Here is a 22,800-nt window from a genome sequence, read left to right as displayed (position 1 = left end):
ATATGTCTTTATATTATTATTTTAAAAAATCTTACAACAAATGAATATTAACAAATGATTACTATTTAAAATATTAAATATTATATTTCAAATTAAACAAATTTATTTGTTTGTTTATTTTCTTTCCCCACAATAACTCACACTTCAACTTTTATTTGAGAGAAGTTCAAGAAAATACTCATTATTATTTGAGACGTGCAAGAAATACTACTGGTCCAATTTGTTCGAGTTACTTTTCCAACCCGTCTACAGACCATTAAAATTCCAGGTCCCACTTTATTGGCGCTTTCCCTGGGATGAGTCGTGTAAGTCGCAACTTCTTTACAAACACCGAAATGGTGGCTTCTTCTTCTGGATATCGGTGAGTGTTGTCTGTGCAAGACAACAACTATAATAATCAAGCACCAACCACAACCATACCTTCTCTTCTCTGCAACTACTTGTTAGCTCACCCAACATTCATCCATGGCTCTCACTCTTTCCAATCTTCAACCTCGCTTCTCATCTCCTCTTCACCACACACAAACATCTCTCAACACTCGTCCCAAACTCCTCCATTTACCCCCCAAAACCAAACTCCAATTCTCTCTCTCTTCGTCTAATCGGCGATTGAATTACATTCTTCCCCCAAAATCTGCCTCCATTAATGGGTTTTCTGTGCAAAACAATCCAGAGGGGTCTTCGAGAGACTACGGAGAAGAAAATGTTGAGTTTGGTGAGAGGCTGCGGAGGTGGGCTGGTTTTCTTCGATCAATTTTGCCTGGTGGAAGCTGGTGGAGCTTCTCTGAAGACGTTGAAGTGGGACTTGTTGCAAAACCGGTGACTGTCGTGCGAGCGCTTCAGAGAATGTGGCAACTGATCGCCCAAGATCGTTTGGTTATTATCGCGGCTTTTTCTGCCCTAGTTCTTACAGCGGTATGGCATTATATTTGCTTCTTGTTTGTTGTATGTGTGTATGTATATGTACTATATAGTATAATTTATCTTACTTAGTATGCCATTTGTTTGATAAAATGTCAGCTTAATATCAAATTAGCAAATTTAGTGACAATGTAGTTATATTTGCATGATTATTCGTGGTTATGCAACCATTTCCTTCGCAGTCTTTGTATGGATATGGCCTCCAAAACACTTTAGCAAACAAGTTAGTCGGCACCTTTTACAATATGCATAACTTCTTTCGGAATGACTAATGGTGTTCTTAAAAATGGAAATCGAATGAATTTCTTTTCTTGTTATAAGTATTTAAGGATAAAGAAAATTTTAATGCAAAGTGATCTGAAGAGAGAGAAAGGTGATACTAGAGAGAATTATGATAGCATAGAAGAATTTTGCCCAAGGAAGATCCTCAGCTAGTGACCAACCTCGTTCTTCTAAAAAAGTAAAAATTGACCTAAATTCCATCTCTAAAAATAAATTGAAGACAAATTAGATGTTGTAATACCAATTGGCAAGAATATATTAGGAGAGTGCCATTTCAAACAGGCAAACAGACCTTAGTGAGTTCATCATCCAATGTTGATTTTGTCATTGCAAGATGTTGGGATAGTTAGACTGGATACAGGTTTAATCTTTGATATTCTTTTGTAAAAATAGTTGATTGGAGGGGATGTATCCATGTAGTCGACCCCAACTAGTGGCGATTAAAGTATGTGGTGCAGTGGCTTTTTGAATGATGATTAAAGTGGACAAATAATATAAATTGGTCTTCTAAGAAAAATATATGAACGTAATTCATCGATCTAATATTTCTTTAGATAGCTGGCCATTGATCATGCCTGACATATATATTGCACAGCAGAAATTCAACTCAACAAAACTTAATCCCAACTTATTTGGGTTGACTACATGGATTCATCTTCCCCAGTCGGCTCTTTTTAAAGCCATTGCAGTGGAAAATCATGCATGAAAATTTTCTAAGGTGAAAAAAGCTATCTTGAAGTTAGTTATCTGAACCATTTTCAGTTTTGTAGTTTATCTTAACCATTTTCGGTTTTATAGTTTCTTACTGACACACCTAAATTACACTTTTGTGGTTCAGCTTTCCGAGATTTCCATACCACATTTCTTGACGGCATCAATCTTTTCCGCACAGAGTGGTGAAATCATGGTGTTCCACCGGAATGTGCGCCTTTTAGTTCTACTATGTTTCACTTCTGGAATTTGCAGGTTAAAATCTTGTATGATCAAAGCTCCCTTCTCTTAGAAGCAACTAGTGAATGAACCTTTATCTTATTTTCCCCTTCTGCTTATACCTCAGTCCTAAAAATTTATTCAAAATCATATTTCAGACTCATATTAATTTCTATTGTAGTAATAACAGATTCTATTCTTTTTGTATATTAAAAAATTATTCACAATTTATATAGTTGGCCATTTCATATCTTTCCTGTCTTGCAGCTTACAAACCAAAAAAAAAAACCTAATTTCATTGAAAAGACATTTAAGCAAGTGAACCTATGCGTGCCTAACCTACTTACAATGCTAGGTGATAGGGCTCCTAGGCAACACAAGGTTTTAGACTTTATTAGTTTTTGTAGGTGTAAATTTTTGCTTACTTTTCCATTTAGTGTTACCCGATACCTTACTTTTTAGGTATCAGAATATTGATCTAAAACAAATTTTGTGTTGGAAGTTGGAACTTTCTTTCTCTCTCTTTATATATCTGTGTGTGTGTGTGTGTTCTTCTATGGATTCATTAAACTTTCGATGAAAGAAGATGAATTTCAAATAAATAGGAGTGAAGTGTGATGCATGTGAGAATGTTACAATCTGCCCAGGCATTTTTCTACATTGATGCAAATTCATTTTGATCTCTAAAATGGTGTCAAGGTTTGTGGAGTAGATTCTAAAGTACACTGCTTGTGTTGGCTGGTATGCATTATATTATATATGGATAATCCTGCTAGATCTGTATCATTCCATGGGTTTGATTTAAAAATTTGTTTTCTTGTTTCTACTCTTCTTGAAATTTGTTAGTAGATAATGATCTCAGGAAGCATTTTCATTTTCATACTCTCTCTTTAAAATTTTGTACTTTTGACCATTGCTTGCTTACAAAAGTACAATTAGAAACTGATGTGGTGACAAACGGCACACTATGCGTACAACATGTTTAACATTACAATTGCTTAAGGAAATTACTTAGGTTCCTATGCAACGTGCTCTTTTGTATGCTTGCGTAGGCACTTACAGATGACTGAGCTTTAGCCTATACTTTGTGTTAGGACTTAGTGTCATAGGTTGGCAAATTTCGTAACAAAAACCAGAGTTTGTACTCTTTATTTTATTGGTGAGTCATTTAGATAAAGTTGATTATCTCTTGATCCATTGGAGATGACTCATGAAGATGATCAACAATGATAGAGATGCCAAGGGTAAGAAGGTAATTTGAATAATTTTGTTGATTACTCATAATTAGGGTTTATCATTGAACATTGAGGGCACATTTTTTCATATTTTGATTTGATTGCTTTACAATTAATTTGCATATAGGAAGAGTTCTAATTGTTTTTTAACCTGATCTAGTTGTCCGTGTCCACAACGGTGTGATTGCATAAAAATCAGTTTATTGTGTCAATATGGCAAAAACTGTGTTTTTGTTCGCAGAGGGATTGGTCCCCTGTAGAAGTATCAATCCTTCAACTGCTGAGAGCAAGGGATCAATCCCCCAAACAAGGGTTCTATCTCTGGCTGCTGGAAGTTAGGTTCATTAAACCTATTTCTTAGGACTACTCTTTCAAAAATCTATATATACATTACTAAGTTTTTGGAAAACACAAGAGGACATATATATAAATGATTTTGATGCAAATTATCACATTGAGATTTTTCATATATCAGTATTTTTGTTTGTCGCACATATTTTGAGAGTTCATCTAGTTGTGATAGTATTCATTGTTATTCTTAAGAACCAAAGGAATTTATATGTGGAGAATAATAAAGCTACGAATCCCAAAGTTGTTCGTCAAATTATAATTGGTGGTTGATACGAGGTGTTTGGCATTATACTAGATCAGGTAAATCAACTTAGGTAGTTCTTAGGGGTAAGAATCTGGACCTTGAGGTTGTATTCTCTTTATTCGTAGTGGATTATTTTACATCAGGACACTGTCCTCGTGGGTTACCCATCAAGGTTTTCTACGTAAATTTGGTGTGTTTATGTGATTGTTTTACTTTGATTATCTTCTCGTATTTTAGTAATCGGATACAACAAACAGACACAAAATCGAAGGATTCACACTCATAATTGGTTTAATTAAAACTTAAATTCAAAATTCAGTTACAGGCAGTTAGGGTTTCAAAAAATCTACAAAGACATATTCACCCCTTCTCTAGATCTAGTTGGGCCTTGCACGACTATCTATCAGAGCCTCAGGTTTTGGTCCTGTGATGTGCTTCTCATATATACTGCAAATATATTTATTCAATAATTTTATCAGAATGTCTAGGTTTATTCATTTGTAAAGAAATAATAAGGTGAGCCATTTTGAGTTAGGGTACTTGAAGAGTTCTTCATATTAGCATTCTTCTTTGAGCTGAATATTTTGGTTATATGTATTTTATTATTGGGGGAGAGAATGGAATACAAAAAGCGCTAACCTAGTGGATGAGGGTCGCCATTGCAGCATTTGTGAGGGCAGCCTTACCTTCAAATGCGAAGAGGCTGTTTCCCCTTTCGAACCTGTTGCCTCCAGGTCACAATGGAGCAACCTTACCATTGTGCCAAGGCCCGCCCTCTTATCCGATTCACTATTTCATATTATTATAGCGCCTGAATTAGGTAACATTGTTAAAAATAAGAAATATGATTTATTTGCAAGTATGATGCTGGATAAAAATTTGGTCCTGATCATATTTATGAGGTGGGTTGTTCCAATTAAGGGTGCATTGGAGCATATAGGAGTTACAAATTAGCAGCCGAAGTATAGAAATTTCCTTCCTGAAAAAGGGCAGCCTAGTGCACGAGGCTCCCACCACTGCGGGGTCTGGGAGAGTCAAATGTATGCAGCCTTACCCGTGCATGCAGAGAGGTTGTTTCCCGTTTCGAATGTGCAACCTCCACGTTACAATAGAGCAACCCTATCATTCCTTCCTGTCAAACGCAATTCTTTGACTCAATAAACATGTAAATGTTTTACCTAACGGGAGCCTTGGAAGGTTAGATGTATGCAGCCTTACCTCCACGTGTAGAGAGACTGTTTCTCGTTTCGAACTTGCGACTTTCAGGTTACAATGGAGCATCCTTACCATTCCTTCCTGACAAATGCAATACTTTGGCTTAAAAAAATGTATAAAGCAACTCCCTTTCATTTTGTCAATTGTTTTAAAATTGTGCATTGTATCAAACTTTGTATTATCCACAAGTAGAACGTGAGCTCTATATAAATAATGTGACCATGCTGATGACCTTATGCTCTTTTTATTTGACTTACAGTGGCGTACGAGGTTGCTGTTTTGGCATCGCAAATATGATCCTTGTGAGTTTATATATCATGATTTAACTATTCAAAGAATCTTAAAGGTTTTTGTTCTGGCATTGCTTATATGATGTGTTTCTATCATGACTTAACTTTTAAAAGACACTACCCAGTTGCTTTTCAAAGAATACTTTTGTTTAAGAAAAAGTATAGCAGGTGTAATTTTTGTCGCATCTTGGATAAATGAATGGTGGACGTTATATATGGACTGGCTGTCCTGTTACACCATTCAGTTTTTGGTTGTATGGGTTAAGAAGGAACTTGTAATCCCATGAAAGTTCCTGGACACTTTGACATCTTGGTATATGATTTTGAATATTATTCTAAAGGTATTTGAGTCGTTTCTCATCCAAAAAGTGGGCAACATATGTACTTTCTTGTCTTAAACATGGCTTGGCCATGTGGATGGTTTCAATGAAATGTACAGATCTTTTGTTATTCATGAATCCAAACTTAGTAAATCTTATGAAACACCTTTTTTAGGATATAATTTGAAAATTTTTGGTAGATTAATGGCTTCAATATTGATACCCTTCCACATACAATTTTGCAGGTCAAGCGAATGAGGGAAACCTTATATTCCACTCTTCTTTTTCAGGTTAAATACTTCCATTTCCATGTGCATCCATTACTTGTATACTTCCATTGCCACATGCATTTCAGAGATATACTATCTGGATTCTTGGTGCATTGAATAATTTGTTTTGATTTTACCTCCTTTGTAGGATATTTCCTTTTTTGACTCTGAAACAGTTGGTGATTTGACAAGTAGGCTTGGGGCAGATTGTCAGCAAGTAGCACGTGTTATTGGAAATGATCTTAATTTAATACTACGCAATGGTCTTCAGGTATCTTTGCTAATCAAATAACCAATGTCTGTTCATGAGTTTGTCTAGAAGTTGAGGAGCTCATTCATTATCCTTTTTCAGGCGACAGGTGCAATGATTTACTTGTTGATTTTATCATGGCCACTTGGATTATGTACATTGGCAATATGCACTACTCTATCAACCATAATGCTGTTATATGGCCGGTAAGATTTTATTTTGTTCCCTTTTTGTATGTACTATGGTGTCTTGTCATAATCTCAAATTTGCCTCACTACAGATATATAAACATAAATTTGTGGATGGGAGATGTACTAGAATTGAATGTTTCTAGGATAAGCAACAGTTATACTAGGATTTATGAATGAAACTGAATCTAAGTAATGCTAGGAGTAGAACCAATGGAATATGAGGTATTTTTATAATAAGAAATTTAGAAGATCAAAAGTGGAGTTGTTTGGGCTATCTGGGTCAACTTTCTATTGGAGGTTTTCTGCATGACCACGATGGTCAAATCATTTTCACATTCAAAAAAGAAAGAAAGAAGAAAAGATAAGAAAAAAGAAGAAGAAGAAGAAGCTGATATGTATCAGTTTAATTTTCTTACAGCCTTTTGGAATGGGTAGTGTGAATAAATCCAAGTCTGGGTTCCTCCTTTAGGCTATTTTACACCTTCAAAACTGTAACCATGCCATGCCTTCTGCTCTTTCTAGTTTGTTGTAGTGCTATTAGTTATTCCTTCTACCTGCTTTTTTTATAGGTACCAGAAGAAAACAGCAAAGTTGATTCAAGAGTTCACTGCTTCTGCAAATGAAGTATGATCAGAAGGCTAGTCATGTTTTGAAGATACTATTGCCTAATTATTTTTATGTGAAATATTTTTTCGTTATATAATATAGGTTGCACAAGAGACATTATCTTTGATTAGAACAGTTCGTGTTTATGGAACGGAGAAGCAAGAACTTGGAAGGTAAAAAATGCTAGTATTTATGTCTTTTATCAAAAGTGTATATATCTGCACTACTTTCTTTAACATGATTTGCAGAAGGAAAGGCAAATCAGAACATGTGTATGTCCATACTAAATTTTTTTCGACACATGTATGATTTATCGTGCTTTGGTGGATAGATACAACCATTGGTTGGGAAAATTAGCTGATATAAGTTTGCGACAAAGTGCCGCATATGGATTTTGGAACCTCAGCTTCAACACTCTCTATCACTCAACACAGGTCAAGTTCTTCTTAGTCATCAAATTGATAAGATTTATCCTGTTTTAAGACGAATTTTTTCTTGCAAATTTCTAGACAAGAAGTTTGGTTATTCATCTTGGTTCATTTCTGTTCTCTTTTTTAAGAAAGTCGCTAATTATTCAAGAAAAAATTGTCTGTAACTGAACGACCTAACTTGACATAACTTTATCTCTGATTACCAACCCCAAGACTGTGATAGAATTGGGTTGTGTTGTAAATGTGGGTCACCTGTTCAATATTGGGCCTGAGTTGCCAGCTTTCTGCTGCCCCAGGAAAAGTATGAATCATGCAATTTAAAACTCACCAAATTTACTGGTGCAAGAATATTTACCTGCCAGCTTGTTCAAGATAGTATGAAACTTCACAATGGGTCACCCCATTGATTGAGATATTTACAAGTTGGCCTCCAGCCTTCACAGTTAAAGTTCAGAAAAATGAAAAAAAGGTGTTTTTAGAAAACATATTTGCTCACCATTTCACTTTCCTCTCATGAATTGACTGTCTACTTAAATATATTTTGTCCAGTAATGTTACAATGTGATATTAGCAGCGTATAATGTCTTTTGGGTACTTTATCGACAAAGTAATCTCCTTTAATAAGACCTTTTGCCGAAGCATTCACACACCCCATTGATCATAGCTATATGTTTTGTATATCTTGAACGATTCCTGATTACCCTGTAAAAAATGTATAGTATCAATGGTGGTCACTTTGAGCACGATACAGCTTATCTGAAATTATTTGAATGAACTATTCATAAAAATAATCTGTGTGTGAGATTCCAGTTATTCTATAGCTACTTCCTGCGTCAATGACGAGGGTTCAAAACGTTTCCATTTATAGATGGATGATCTCTCAACTTTTTCACCCTTCTGAAGGATTTTTACCTATTTTCTAAATTGCTGATTCAGTTGATATATTGACACAGTCTTTATTTACCTTTTTGTACTCCCCCCTCCATGCTGTCTACTTTGCGATTCTTCACTGCCTTGTTCCGTCTTCTAGGGATCTGGACGTGAGAGTTTCTTTTCAGAAGATTGGGATCTTTATAGAAGGCTTTATAAAGCTTTCATCGCAATTTATATTAAGCCGTTTTGTAGACTGAGGATGCAGTTCCTCCATTATATCATGTAATTTTAAAAGTCCAAACTTTAGGAAAATAAAGTGGTACTGTTTTGATTATGTTCAGTGAACAAAAGGCCTTTCCTAAGTCTAGGTTTCTTACCCACTGAGAGTTTCTTGACAGAGGATTGTAATCTTTATGGAAGGCTTTATAAAGCTTTCTTCCCAATTCATAATAAGCCGGTTTGTGGACTGAGGATGCAGTTCCTCCATTATATTATAGTAATAAAAGTTTCAGTCCAAGCTCTAGGAAAATAAAGTTGTACTCGTTGGATTATGTTTAGTGAACAAAAGGCATTTCCTAAGTCCAGGTTCTTTACCTACTTAATTTTTTTTTAAATTTCTTCCTTGCTAGATGTAACAATGAGCACACATGAATCGACTAACTACACTAATTACATTGTGAGAGATAAGTGAATTTTTTACAAGGATTGGTAATTTCCTCATTTTTTAACGCACTCACAATCTTCATCAATATTCCGCGGTTCCTTCAATAGGCCTTGAGGGTGACGCCTTTCTAGAATTTGACCACATTGAAGGAATTTTTTTCCCCAAATGGCTAGAAGAAGAAGTGGTTTGGTTCAATTCTTGTAAAATTTTCACGTTTTGGCACAGTCAATAACTGTTCATAAAGTCTCGGTGGTAGGAATGGTAGTGCATTTGCAGTGGTGGCCCTGGTGGGGGTGGTGTGCTGCATTAGGTACTGAGCAATATTTTGAATAGACTTGGAGGGTGTTATTGGACTTGAGAAATGATAGTCTATATTGATACAAAGAATACTTTATAAATATACAATAATCTATAGGGAAGGATTGGTTAGGCCTGGCTTTGTGATCAGAGAAATAGAGAGTAAAGATGATGTGCCTTATGACAAATAAAATGGTGAAGTGCCTTACTAGTGTCCCAATGGAAACTACCTATCTGGGTCTAGCGAAGTAGATATTGTAACCATTTTATCCATAATGCAAGACATGTATGGGAATAATCCAGGAGGTATACCTTTCCTATTAAACAAGTTTGTTTCTTATGTAGAAATAACAAACTATATCCCTATCTTAATTAAATAATGTAATATTTTTAAATTTTAATTGAATAATTTAAGATATAGTTATTTTTTAAATATGTGAATGTTTCCTGGAACGTTGAATTATGCATATTTTATGAGAATTTATTTACGAAGAGAGTCTCCAGATTTGACTGTGTTACTGAAAACCAGAGATATCTGTTACGTGGTTTCATTCAAGGGAAAGGCTAGGTAAATTACTTATATTCTTATATGCAAAGCTATTCTGGAATAATTGTTTTTCTTTCAATTATTTCGGATGCTTTCCAGAATAATTGCTGCTCTTCCAATTATGTCGGATGCTTACAGGTTTCAAGATGGTAATACCTGCTAAAATTCATGAAGCATCTTGAGTTGGTTTTATGCGCGATCTTAATAATTATGTTATTTTAATTTTATAATCTTCCTGTTATTAAAAAATTCAAGTCTTTTACTTCATTGTTTGTGCGGAGTGCATTTGGTGGTTTATTGAATATTTGAGATTTGCGAATGGGTTTATTTCCTCTGCTACAAGCTGTTTGTTCTCTTATCTTAAAAAACTAAGTGAATGTAATTGACCAATTTGTTGCTGTGAAGGTTACAATATGCTGCCTCACACTATACAAGTCAACTTGTTACTTTCAACATGGTTCTAGCCTTAAACTGGAACTTATTACATTATGTCTTCATATACTAGTTACTCGGAATTTCTATATATTTTTGTGAATTTTCATAAGTACTACTTTGTGCATACCTTTGGATTCCTACATGCTCATTTGGAAAGGTGATCTATGAATGGAGCGAAGCTGAAAGCATATGCAATCATTTGTACTTAAAATGACAAAGAATGTTGTTGTTGATGATGATAATGATGAATGACGAAGAATGTTAGTACATGTGTTGTGGTCTTGGGGATTCTATTCTTAGATATAAAATTGGGGAGTGCTAAAGCCAATTTTGGATTAATCCATTGAAATCAAATATTTTTTATTTTATGATCTAGTGAATGACTTTGGCTTTTCACCTGTTTAATTTTATAGGTTATTGCAGTGCTAATAGGAGGAATGTCTATTCTGGCTGGTACCATAACGGCAGAGCAACTTACAAAGTTCCTATTGTACAGTGAATGGCTGATTTATTCGACATGGTTTGTGGGGGACAATTTGTCATCATTGATGCAATCTGTTGGGGCAAGTGAAAAAGTCTTCCAATTGATGGATCTTTTACCTACTGACCAGTTCCAATCTGAAGGCAAGTACTTCTTAACGTCCTAATATAACACTTGTACTTGTGTAGTTATGTTCAAATTGATTCCATGCTTATAATGCTTACTTCCACTTTTTTGCTTCTAATTTGAATAATTTCTATTGTGTTGAAGCTATGCACTGTAATTGAAAACTGTTTCTCTATGTAAAGTTACTTAACAAAATCAAAATCTGTGTGGGTACAGGACTCTCGTGCTCCATGAGTCACCAAAATGGCATTTTTACTTTACAAGTGTTGTCAAGATGGCATCTTACGTGGCATTACTACCCTTACCTCATGTTTTATTCTATGTACATTGACATTGATAATCAAGTGAGGGTAGTGTGAAAGAAGGAACATTCAGTGTCTTCCGATCTCAGCCTTTTATAGCTTGTTTATCTGTCACACCCCAAACCTCAATATTCCCTTCTTCCAAAGCCCAAGGGTGATTAATTAATTTTGAGACCCTAATCTTAAATAAAATTATCTGTGTTAAAGGACAATACATTCGCTAAATTTCTAATTCTGCCAGCTTGATATGCTGTTACTTAAATATTTCTAACTCACTATAGACAGCATCTTTTAAGCAAAAAAGAAAAAATTATTGGAAAACTAGACAAGGCATCCAGCCAGGAAAACTCATAGAGCATGGTGAGAATCTCATATTCACTGAATAAGTCTAGCTTGAAGATTAAAGGCATTTTGATGCAGCTTGTACCACCTGAGTTGGGAAATACGATTTAGGGGACTTCCAGAGCTTGATGTATGGCTGTCATTATGGACATTCGTAGTTCACCGAGTCCTAAGAGGTACTTAGCTTAGTGGTTGAGGTCCATTGTTCGTCAAGGTGATCTCTTTTGGATGTTTGCACATTCCTTAACCTAGCTCAAAGAGAGAGATATCACTTGACTTCCGGATCATAAATGCTCTCATATCGTAACAACACTAGTACCACGCACTCTTTACAGCTATTTTCCAAATTACCATTCTATTAACATGTGGACTCATTCTGTTGGACTACTGTAAGCTTACTGGGGAAGCCTATCACGCCGATGCCACTGGCCACCCTGGTGGTATTCCTATTGTGTCCCTATCAAATAATCCTGGTGCATGTTGAGGCATCTCATTAGATCGCAGGAGAAGTAAGCAACTAAGTATCATGGACTGACACAACCGCCATATTAGCATGAGCAATTCTTTGTTCTTACCCTATTTTGGCGCTTGTGTCCTTGACTGTCAAACTCGCTCTTTGGTGAGTCCGTCTGAATCACGCTATCACTCAACTCAATCCACTTGGGATTTCTTTTGTATCATGTATGATACCTCTACTTTCTACTTACCCAACAGGAACCCACACTATCAAAGAGATTTTTTAGAGATCCCAGTCAAAGGATCTGAAATGTTTTCTTGAATATTCGGTGCAGATCATTTACTAGATTTTAAGTTCTTGCACGATGTCACAAGGATGTGATGACCCCCTAGAGACCTCAACCTTGGCATTTGTTTTTGTATTAGTAAACAAGGGGATCTGGACCCAAATGAGATATGTATTATGTAGAATCATCCAACTTAGGAAATAACTTCAGTCATAGAAATAACTTCAGTCATACTTTTGACCTAAAATATTGACAAAGATGGAGAGATGGTACTCGCATTTGAAGTTTGAACTTTGGAGATACCAAGAATGGTCCGACAAAGGAGAGTGATAGGTGGAAAAGGACACAACTTCTTATTTCAGGCTGAATTCACTGTTCTATACACTCAAATTCAATAGAGGCAAAGAATGACTTCTATTTGTCTTTACAAATGCTTATTTTTCACTTTTGATAATGTTACGAGCACCTTTTTTGTTTGTGCCAGAAGTTTCAGCAGAAATATCTCTCTTTTTTTTCTTTTTTCTTTTTTTGCATATTATTTTCCTTCAAGGATTAATTTCCAGTTATGCTCTGTTTAATCAATTGGATATTGTATGCCAACATGTTGCAGGTTTAAAGTTGCCAAGGCTGTTGGGACATATTGAGTTTGTGAATGTATCGTTTTATTACCCTTCAAGAGCAATGGTGCGTTTCTTATCCTCAAAACTCCAAATCAAGTCTGGCTCTTACTTTGAGACCTTTTTTGATTGGCTACCTCTTGAATAAAACATATGGCAAAGTTATAATCATCCTTAATTGTTTAGTGCCAAACTTGGTTCAGAATCTTCAGATAAGGGTTAATTTGAATTTTCAGTGGCCAATTTAAGAGGGTTGTTAAGTTGGCAGGTTTTTATTTAGGGTTGTCAATGGGTAGGATCAGATCTAATTCAGTTTGAATATGACCTGATTAAAGTTGGATTTCCGTTACCGGTGTAAATCTTGATTTGAATCTGTAACTGATTTAAGAAACCTGATTATAACCAAATGAAACAAGAATCTGTGTAGATCCTATCCAATCCGACCTATTTTATCAAAATTGGATTTTAGTTTGGATTTTGAACCTTGCTGGTTGAACCTTGCTGGTTTCTCTCCTAATCTGACCCATTAATAGCCCATCTTTTATTTAGAGGGTAACATAAATTTTATATCTTTTTCATCTTTCTTTTCACCTACATAAATTTGATTGAATTATAATGAAGATTAGAACCATATCTTACACAAACATTTTCATATGTGAATTTTACGAGCGAGAATATTCAGTCAGGAACTTGATATTTTCATATGTGAATTTTACGAGTCAGAATAAGTGAGAACCAGAACATTTTCCATTCTCAACAGTTCCTTTTACTATATATTTTCATGAGAAGGACCAACACTGGGCAATATGGCAGGAAACATATGATATGGAATATTGTTGCTATGTTACACTAGGAATGGGAATCTCTGTTCATTTTTTATTTATTTTTAAAGTTGATGGGAATTTCTGTTGCATACAAATATTTGTACCACCTTCCATACTGCAGTAAAATTCAACATGCTTTGGTGAAGTATCTTAGTGCTACATATGTAATCTTTAGAGTATCTAATTAGGGTGTGGTACCAATCAAGCATACAGAGCACTTGTATTGTTTGTTTTTGTGGTGGTGGCGGTCATTTGTTTATTTGAATGGGAAACAGAAAGGTGCTTACACTATGTATAAGAGAGTTTATATACAACAATTAACAACAAACAAGACGAGGACTCGAAAACTTGAAGAAAGATCATTCAAACATAGTTACACTTCTGTTCTAAAGTCCTACTTTTGCCAATTCTCAAGTTTTTCTCAGTGGTCCCTTTCCCTTTTTTTTTTTTTTGGGTTCAATGAAAAATAATGACTTGAAAGTTGAAACCTAAGAAAAATTGGTTTGGGGGAGAAAAGGGGTGGCAGCCCTAAAACATGTAAAATCTATGTGTGTTGGAAAATTCAGCATTATCTCTTTGCAATTAACTTGCTTTTGAGAGCCTAGGATTTGTGCTTTGGAGGAGCATGTTTCATAAATCATCTTCTATTGAAGTTTTTCTTTTAAACCACCTTATTACATTTTCACGCTAATTAAGCACCCTATGAAGTTATATAAGCCATCCTGCTGTCCCACCTTTTGAGTAAATGGCAAACTGATCGCCTGTCTTGCTTCCCATTTACAACAGCAATCCATGCCCCAGGTGACACTGGGTTGAATAAAATCCCTAGGATATATGTTGTGTTTTTGTTAAAAAATGGAGAATTCTAGTAAAATGTCTTGCCATAAGCATGTGCAACTTGAAAGAGATGAGATGCATTCTGAAGTTGCTGATTATTATTCTTATAAATATATAAATTATTATCAGATGCTCACTCGTTCTCTCATTAACCGCTGAAGCATTTGTCCTTTTCACAGTGAATTTGTCACTGTTGCTATGCAATTTTTTAGAGAATTTATAAGAATAACTACATTACACTAATTCCTCGAATAATGAAATTGTAGGAAATTTATATCTAAATTCCAGATTATGAAATTCATCTTGTACTAATTTTGATCAGTTTTTATGACCAGACTAATGATTATGATCGCCTTTTCTGACTAATATTCACAAATCTTTTGATGTTACTATGAAAAGAACTAATCTTTTGACATCTGGACAGGTACCTGTACTACAACATGTAAACATTTCAGTGTGTCCTAATGAAGTGGTTGCAATTGTAAGAAAGTGAATGTTCACTTTATCTTTTTTATTATTTCATGCCAACCAGAAGAAATAAATGGCACTTGATTTTATTATTTTTTAGGTCGGTCTTAGTGGTAGTGGAAAAAGCACTCTTGTGAATCTTCTCCTTCATATTTATAAGCCAACAGGTGGTCAGGTAAGCTGCTCTATCCCTGTGTTGGGAACAAACATCATGTAATTGTATAAATATATGGGAGGATCTGGTGTCTGCAATTTAGTGGGAGTTATTGATTCAAACACAAGAAGCCTCAACAGAGGCATTTCTAACTATTGGGGGTTTGGCGAATTGAATAATGTCTTACCATTTTGATTATCTAGCTGTAACTTTGGTTAAAACTACACACTATCATATTGAAAAATATGATTTCAACTGTCTTTTGCTTTTCCTAGTGTAGATCACATCACCCTACTTCATTTCTATGTCTATCTTTTCAAGTGTAATATACTTTATATACTGAATTTTAATCCTAGCTTTCTCTCCTACCACTTAAGTTTCTTATAGACGTGATATTAACCCTCATTCTAATAATAGTGTCTACCTTCCCTCTAACTATCAATGTTCTTATATTATAAATTTGATCTTGGAATAACTTTCCCCACTTTCGTTGAGAACAATGTGGAGATAAAAGAAAAGAGCAGTGTGGGGATAAAAAAAGAAAAAAAGAAGACGAATTAAACCTCTGGTCACCCTTAAAATTACGCTGATAAAACAACAACATCTGAACAATGCACACTCTCCAGACATCTCACATACATGCTGATGATAAGCTTACGCATGAGTTGCTAAAGAAAGAACTGGAACAAGTAATGCTAACGCTCACTCAACTGGCTGTCCTATCACAACTGGGATAATCATCCATTGCCATAACTTAGGTTGGAACTCTATTTCAGTAGGATAAGTTTCACTTTCTTTTGCTTTTTATTTTTGGCACCTGGTCTTATTCTATAATATCATCAACTTTCTTATCATTTTTCGATTGATAAACCTTGCATAATCTTGATATGCATTTTTTCCCCTAGGTAAGTTGAGAATCTTGACCAGGCGTTACATCCTTTCTTGCTTTTATTTAGTTATACAGTGTGTAAAGATAAATTAGTTGAACTTTTCATTAGTAATTGTTTTTCTTATTGTAGATTCTAATTGATGGATTCCCTCTTAAAGACCTAAATATCAAGTGGTTGAGGGAAAGAATTGGATTTGTGGGACAGGTTCTGCTCGTAAACTTCCTGCCAAATAAAATCAAGTGAAACTTTATAAAATACCGTTTCCTTATTGAGTTTTTTGAGTAGGAACCCCGACTTTTCCGGATGGATATTAGTTCAAACATAAGGTATGGATGTACCCGAGATGTGAAGCAGGAGGACGTGGAGTGGGCTGCCAAGCAGGCATATGCTCACGACTTCATCTTATCTCTTCCTAATGGTTACAAAACACTTGTTGATAACAATTTGCTCAGTGGAGGACAAAAGCAACGAATTGCCATTGCTCGGGCCATACTTCGGGACCCAAACATTTTGGTTCTTGATGAAGCCACTAGTGCTCTAGATGCAGAGAGTGAATACAATATCAAGGTAACTAACTAGCATTACTAGAAAAAAGTAACACATGGAACTCTGAATTTGTTGACACAGTGCATTTAACATGTCATTTGCTATTATATGTAGGCTGTTCTTCGTGCTGTTAGAACTGACCTCAAGACGAAGAGAACTGTCATAGTGATTGCACACAGGTGAGTCCTGCAATACTCTCCTTTTGGTGTATCTACTAAATGTTCGAGTACTTAAGAACCTACTTTCTACAGACTTTCCACAATTCAAGCTGCTGACAGAATAGTGGTAATGGATGGTGGTCAAATTGTTGAGGTATGTGGTCTGGCAATCACATTGGGATGCTGTTGTCTATCAGTAACTGTAGTTACTACCATATCAACCACGTAACAAATGCCAATAGCGTCTTTGTATGATTTTTTCTTTATTTTGTCAAGTATTCTTTGGTCTAGAAGCAATGTGGTTTGCACACAAAGAACGTAGTCAATAGGGCATCAGATGTGTCTGCTATGTGAATGAGCTTTCTGGGATTTGTACTGCTATCCTCGTGCTAACACTGCACCATGAAGTCATTAATTTGTAGTTCTTTCTGCTTACTGATTTATTGTTTAGTGGAGATGGAACTTGCTACAGGCCTGTTACAGTTTGCGAGTTTTATATCGTACAACAATCTAAGAAGTTGAATTGGTTAAAACAGAGCAATTAGCAGTCATTCAGTCAAGGAACAATGGAAATGCCTTCCCTTGCAAACTTGAGTAGTCATGATCTTCTTGAGTGCTCAGGCACTCGTTAATTTATCCCACTCTTTGTTGCAAGCTTTAGGCCTAATTTCTGTTCCTACATGCAGATGGGCAACCACATGGAGCTTATCTTGAAAGATGGCCTGTATGCACAATTGACCAGAAGACAGGCTGATGCTGTAGCGTGATCTAGGAGTTGATATACTTGAAATTCCAGTATATTCTTCCTCAACTGCATTTACCGTGTGATTCAATACAGAGGTCCAACAAAAATGTGGACTTTTACGGAAAGAGAAAATGATGGGATACCATTGAAGCAGTTGCAGTGCAGTGCAGCCATCTCTATATGAAGACTGCAAGGCAGCTTCCTGCATAGTCTGCTACATCATGTTTTCCCTTCTTTCTTTGTTTACTTTTTCTTTATTAAAAAGGAAAAAGAAAAAGAAGAAAATCTTAGATGAGGGGCAAATAACTCAAATAACTCAAAAAGCCTGAGTTACTAATTGAGATACATTTCCGCTGTTTTTTTTATCTTATACTAGTAGTCTTCTTCTTCTTCTTCTTCTTTATCTTCTTTTATTTTTAAATAAATATTAGCATCTGTTGAAATAAACAGAGAGAAATAAGCATCCATGAGGAGATTTGGTCAATTATGAGTGTATCTCATCTTTTATTATCCTGAACATTTTTTGTGAGCCTGTTGATATAATTAGTATGTGCAGATGACTACTCTGCCCCTGACTTGGCAAAGAGATTCTAAGCATGCTAAAATTTGCAACAATGGTGGTGTATAGGGCATTCTACAATCTTCAATAAGCATCCCGTCAGCACTAAGAATATTCTTTCTGCTGATAAACTCTATTTGACTTGAATCAAAATGAAATATATACTTGTAACATCCTTGACACCATAGTACCTGAAATGATGCAAATTAGCTGTAGTTGAATTTAGGATAGTATTATATAAAGCCCAGTAGACATACATTTTAGTCAAGTATTGTTGTTTTCTTCTCCTCCAAATTGAACTCCTTCAGTTCCTAAATCAATGGAGGTGTCACAGATCCTACAGGCACCAATGACCTTCAGCTCAAGTACGGATTCCAGTTATTGGACATGCACGAGTCCTCTATTGATGTAACCACTCACTCCAACCACCACATATTTCTCCACTCATGAACCCTGAATTCTCCTGTTTAGTGCCAAAGATGCCTAGTTCAATCCTCATTGGATGCTTCTTGCCATCACTTTCAAGTCTTGCAGAATGATTTTCATGGGAAGATCACTTTTTCCTATCTTCACTAAACTGTATGTACTTTCAGAAACTTGACAAATATTCAAATGAAATGTGATAGTGATAGTTTATACTTTACATTGTTTGTTTCCTGAAAACAGAGAGAAAGAATTTAAAACTGAAGACTTCTTTTTGTTCATTGAAACCAAACAACTCAACCTAAAATGGTTGGAAGTCTCGGTTAGAAACTACTTTTATATTTTCTGATGGTTTCAAATTTCCTTTTAAGCCCTCCTATTTATGAGCAACTGAATGCTATTTTCTAATTCTTTACGTTATTTTTTAAACAGATTCGTTTAACAATACTCGAGGAACAGGATCTTACAGTGCCTTCAAACATTAACATTTATATTTTTCCAGATATGATGTAGGTGACTTGTGAACCTAAAACTTATCATATCCATGGTTGATGATTCAGATATGTATTACTTCTTTTGAAAATTGAGATGTTTTTTTTTTTTTCTTTTCTTTTCTTTTTTTTTTTTTTTTTTGGTTATACATCAAATTGTTTGCTATGTTCGTATTTTGATTGATTTAGGGGTTTGACACTTCCAAATGTGGATAAGTTTTTGGAGAATGTGCTCCTGGGGTTTTTCCATTGGCCCTAGGAGAACCTGAAAGGTTGAATTGTTCACGTGTTTTTGTGTTGTGATCATAATCGAGATCTGAGATGTGCCATTTGTGATCCTTTTCTTGTTGAGGGTTTTGAGAATAGACCAAGTTGCAAGCAATGGACCATCAAATCTTTGTTAGGCTTTGCTCTCACCTAGGTGGATGCCAGTATGCTGAAAAGTGAAAACTCGATAATTTTCAGCCTTTGTCTTGAGGAATCATATTATGTCATTGGTAAGTTTTGAATGCACAATGTTGGTGTGCAGTAGTTCTTTCTCTATTTCCTAACAATATTTTTATTCTCTAGTAAGTTAAATGGAACTAAACAAATTATGTTTGAGATGTACACACTTTCACACTGTGGTGCAGTTTATTGTTTTATGTTGTAGGTATGGTTATGCCACTGCCAATGATGTCCCTGCGTCGCTTAATGAACATATTCCAAAGGAAAAGATCATCAAATAGCTTTTGAGGTTGGTTAATTATAACTCGCGCCTCTTCCTCCTGATGTATAATTAATTTTGAGAAACAGAAAAACCATCATGTTTGAAAGTCATTTTTTGTCATATTTCTTTTGAAGTTATATTTTAAATAAGGAAACATCCTGTGCCATATAAAATTAAGGGCTGGAGTGTTTATCCATACTCACTTAGGAAATCTCAATCGCGCGAGTCCACATAACCATTTTATAACAGCCAGAGGACCTTATAACTGTTATGCTTAACTGGCTTACTGATTGACCTCCTTTAAAAAATTTAAGAATAGGTCTGTTGCCTAATTGATGCTGAATACTGTAGTTCTAATTCTTACTGATGCCACTAAAACATCTTGTTAACAACCATCTTCCAAAATATTGAAAGCTAATGATGGCGTGAAATTCTTTTTGCAGATTAACTAGCTCATCTTCTTGCTGTAGGTCTTCTCAACTTGAGAGTTGTATTATCTGTGTACGGAATTTTCTTTGTTGATTTAGCCTGGCCAGTAGCTTCTTTTGTACAACCATTCTTGCAAGTTATCTTGAAGGTGTAGGACGCCATTACTTTTTGGAACTCTCTTTTTGTCAAAATTTTACCACAACAGATCCCTCATGATTTTCGTACTTCTACTCAACTCAATCAACCCACAAAGTTTTTACTTTTCATATTCCCAGTTGGGATTACCTTGGTATTCATGCTTTTCTATTGATTTCCTTTTTGGTGCATCATTAGTAGTTTTGTTCTTTTTTTAAGTATGCAGCGAGAAAGCTTTATTGCGGGAATTTTTCATTACCTACCCAATGGCTTGCTTGAGGTGTTTGTTATCAGCTCAGTTAGGTGTTTCTGTGCTACATATTTGTTCATCTCATAACCCAACTTTATTTTCTCATGTGATAAAGTAGTATTGCCTAGTTTCTAACTTGAGCAAACTAGTTGATACTTTTCAGACCTGTTTGGTTTTTAAATATTGAAAGTGAGTATTAAACTAGTTTTCTGTTATCAGGATACTATTAAGGAAGCATATTCCTTTTTTATATGTTTTTTAAGATAGATTTGACAGGGTATTTCTTCCCTGGAAATTTTTTGTCCATCGTTGGGTGACACTCGAAACAAATGTTTTTGTTAAGTAGGCAAGTAGCATGAGCACTTCATGATTTGATAAGGAACTTGTTAAGAAACTTGGTTTGTGATTAGGATACTGTTGAGGATGCATATATCTTTTTTATAAACTAGTTTGATGAAATATTCAACAGGGTAATTCTCTTCACTGGAAATTCTCGCCAATCATTGGGTGTTATTCAAACAAATGATTGGCCTTTTTTTCATTTTCTTTCCAAAATCATTAGTTTGCATATAAAGCCACGCACTCATACAATCCATAATAATGTTAACAATAAATTTAATCAATTTGTAGATTATAGGTTATTTGAACTCCTAAACACCTGTCTGTGATTGCTTCGTCTGGCATGCTAGCTATATGAATGTTTTTCTTACGCTTTTATCTGGTTGCTTAAACATGTTTATGCACATCATAAAGCATGGGATCACTAGTATCAGAGAGCTTTCGTTTTTCATCTATAGCTTCCGAACAAATAGCCAATTGCTCCATTTTTGACAATGTGGCATCTGGCATGATTTGTCTGAGGAAATTAATTCTTTTGTAGGTATCAAATGGTGAGGAGAAGAACATCAATGAACCGAAGCTTTAAAAAGACGGTGCTGATGCTATGCCATATTTGAATGAAATTAAATTGGAGAAAGATGAGGAACACTCATAGGAAGCAGCAAGCAACAAGGGCAACATCAAAATTAAGCAAAGTTGTTTTTGTGGTGCTGAAGGGTATCCTGTCATGGGAAGAAAAAGGTTAAAAGAGTACAAAGTTGGTTAAGGAAATTTGAGACAAGGCAGTAGGGCGTGCTCGAGTAAGAAGCTAGTCAGACTGTAAACATAGATAAAGCGGGAGCTAGACCGTGCTCATGCTACTACAGCCAGGGTTGGAGTGACATCTAATTGCATGGCTTACGGCTTTCGCAGAAAGTCGAGCTGAAGTGTGATTACGCTCTTTGTTCATTTCTTTCTTTTTTGGTAGACGGGGACATCAAAACTTCCATTGAGCAATAATTTTTTTGACACTTGATTGTATTACTAAATTGATAAGGGGTGTAAGAACATCTTGATCCTTGAACATTCTCGAGTTGATCCACAGAAAGTTAGAGAGCAGAGCATCCGGTGGATGCTCGATTATGGCGGAAATTTTTGATCTTGGAAGTTTGTGATTCTGCTCAGGTTTGTATGGAGAAGAAACAGTCACAAGCTAAATGCATGCTGTATTGGGATATATTGATTTTGGAACCTTTGGATCAATTTCGTGATTGTTATTGCACTCCCTGAACATACACTGAATGATTTTTTGGCCTTTCTTTTTAACACAAAACCACATATGTAATTTTTAGTTTCTATATTTAATTTTACCATTCCCACAATAAAAGATAATTATCAACTCTTTCTCTATCTCTTTGTGCGTTGAATTTGAATACATGGACAAAAATGTAGACAAATAATTACTTTCTATGGATAAGGTTGTGAGAAAAGCTTTACTCATTTTTTTTGGGTTACCTTGTTGTTTTTGAGGTGGATTCTACAGTCCCACCATAGTTGGTACATCATCATCATTCAATACACAAATTCACAGATTCAATAATAAATTTCACCAAATGCCCAACTTCAAATTGAAATAGAAAGAATTTTTGTTCAAACTTTAAATGAAATTTTCTTCGATTTTAATTCCAATTAATCAATTCAATATTTTAAAATGCAATATTACATTATATTTGTTGGTAAATTTACTTATACTAGAGAAGTATATTAATTTACTTATACTGAGAACAACAAGATGTTTTTTAAGAAAATGATATAATATCATATTGTTGTTGCAAAATTAAAAGATACGGGTATTGTTTTTCTTCAAATAAACATTTAAATAAAAACAATTTTTTAGTAAAA

At 35.1% G+C, this 22,800-nt stretch overlaps 1 protein-coding gene across 4 annotated transcripts; it reads left to right on the top strand.

The window, feature by feature from the left end:
- Positions 1–304: 304 nt before the first annotated feature.
- LOC132304271 (ABC transporter B family member 26, chloroplastic) lies at positions 305–18,068 on the top strand. 4 transcript variants are annotated; one of them, XM_059801871.1, is made up of 19 exons: positions 776–915; positions 1,802–1,921; positions 2,042–2,169; positions 5,438–5,480; positions 6,034–6,078; positions 6,206–6,328; positions 6,410–6,513; positions 7,068–7,122; positions 7,207–7,277; positions 7,436–7,538; positions 10,765–10,975; positions 12,956–13,029; positions 15,048–15,104; positions 15,192–15,266; positions 16,265–16,339; positions 16,421–16,702; positions 16,796–16,860; positions 16,933–16,993; positions 17,526–18,068. In XM_059801871.1, exons 3-19 carry the CDS (start codon positions 2,108–2,110, stop codon positions 17,604–17,606), a joined length of 1,587 nt encoding a protein of 528 aa, XP_059657854.1. In that variant the 5' UTR covers positions 776–915; positions 1,802–1,921; positions 2,042–2,107; the 3' UTR covers positions 17,607–18,068. The 4 variants fall into 4 exon arrangements, with proteins under 4 accessions (XP_059657853.1, XP_059657856.1, XP_059657854.1 ...); XM_059801872.1 differs by having other exon boundaries at positions 2,042–2,180; XM_059801870.1 differs by lacking the exon at positions 1,802–1,921 and having other exon boundaries at positions 305–915.
- Positions 18,069–22,800: the final 4,732 nt, after the last annotated feature.

Source organism: Cornus florida, unplaced genomic scaffold, assembly GCF_030987335.1.
Source record: "Cornus florida cultivar Cherokee Brave unplaced genomic scaffold, ASM3098733v1 CherokeeBrave_3.0.0_Hap2_Chr04, whole genome shotgun sequence".
NCBI lineage: Eukaryota > Viridiplantae > Streptophyta > Magnoliopsida > Cornales > Cornaceae > Cornus > Cornus florida.
This window is presented reverse-complemented; position numbering and strand designations above follow the sequence as displayed.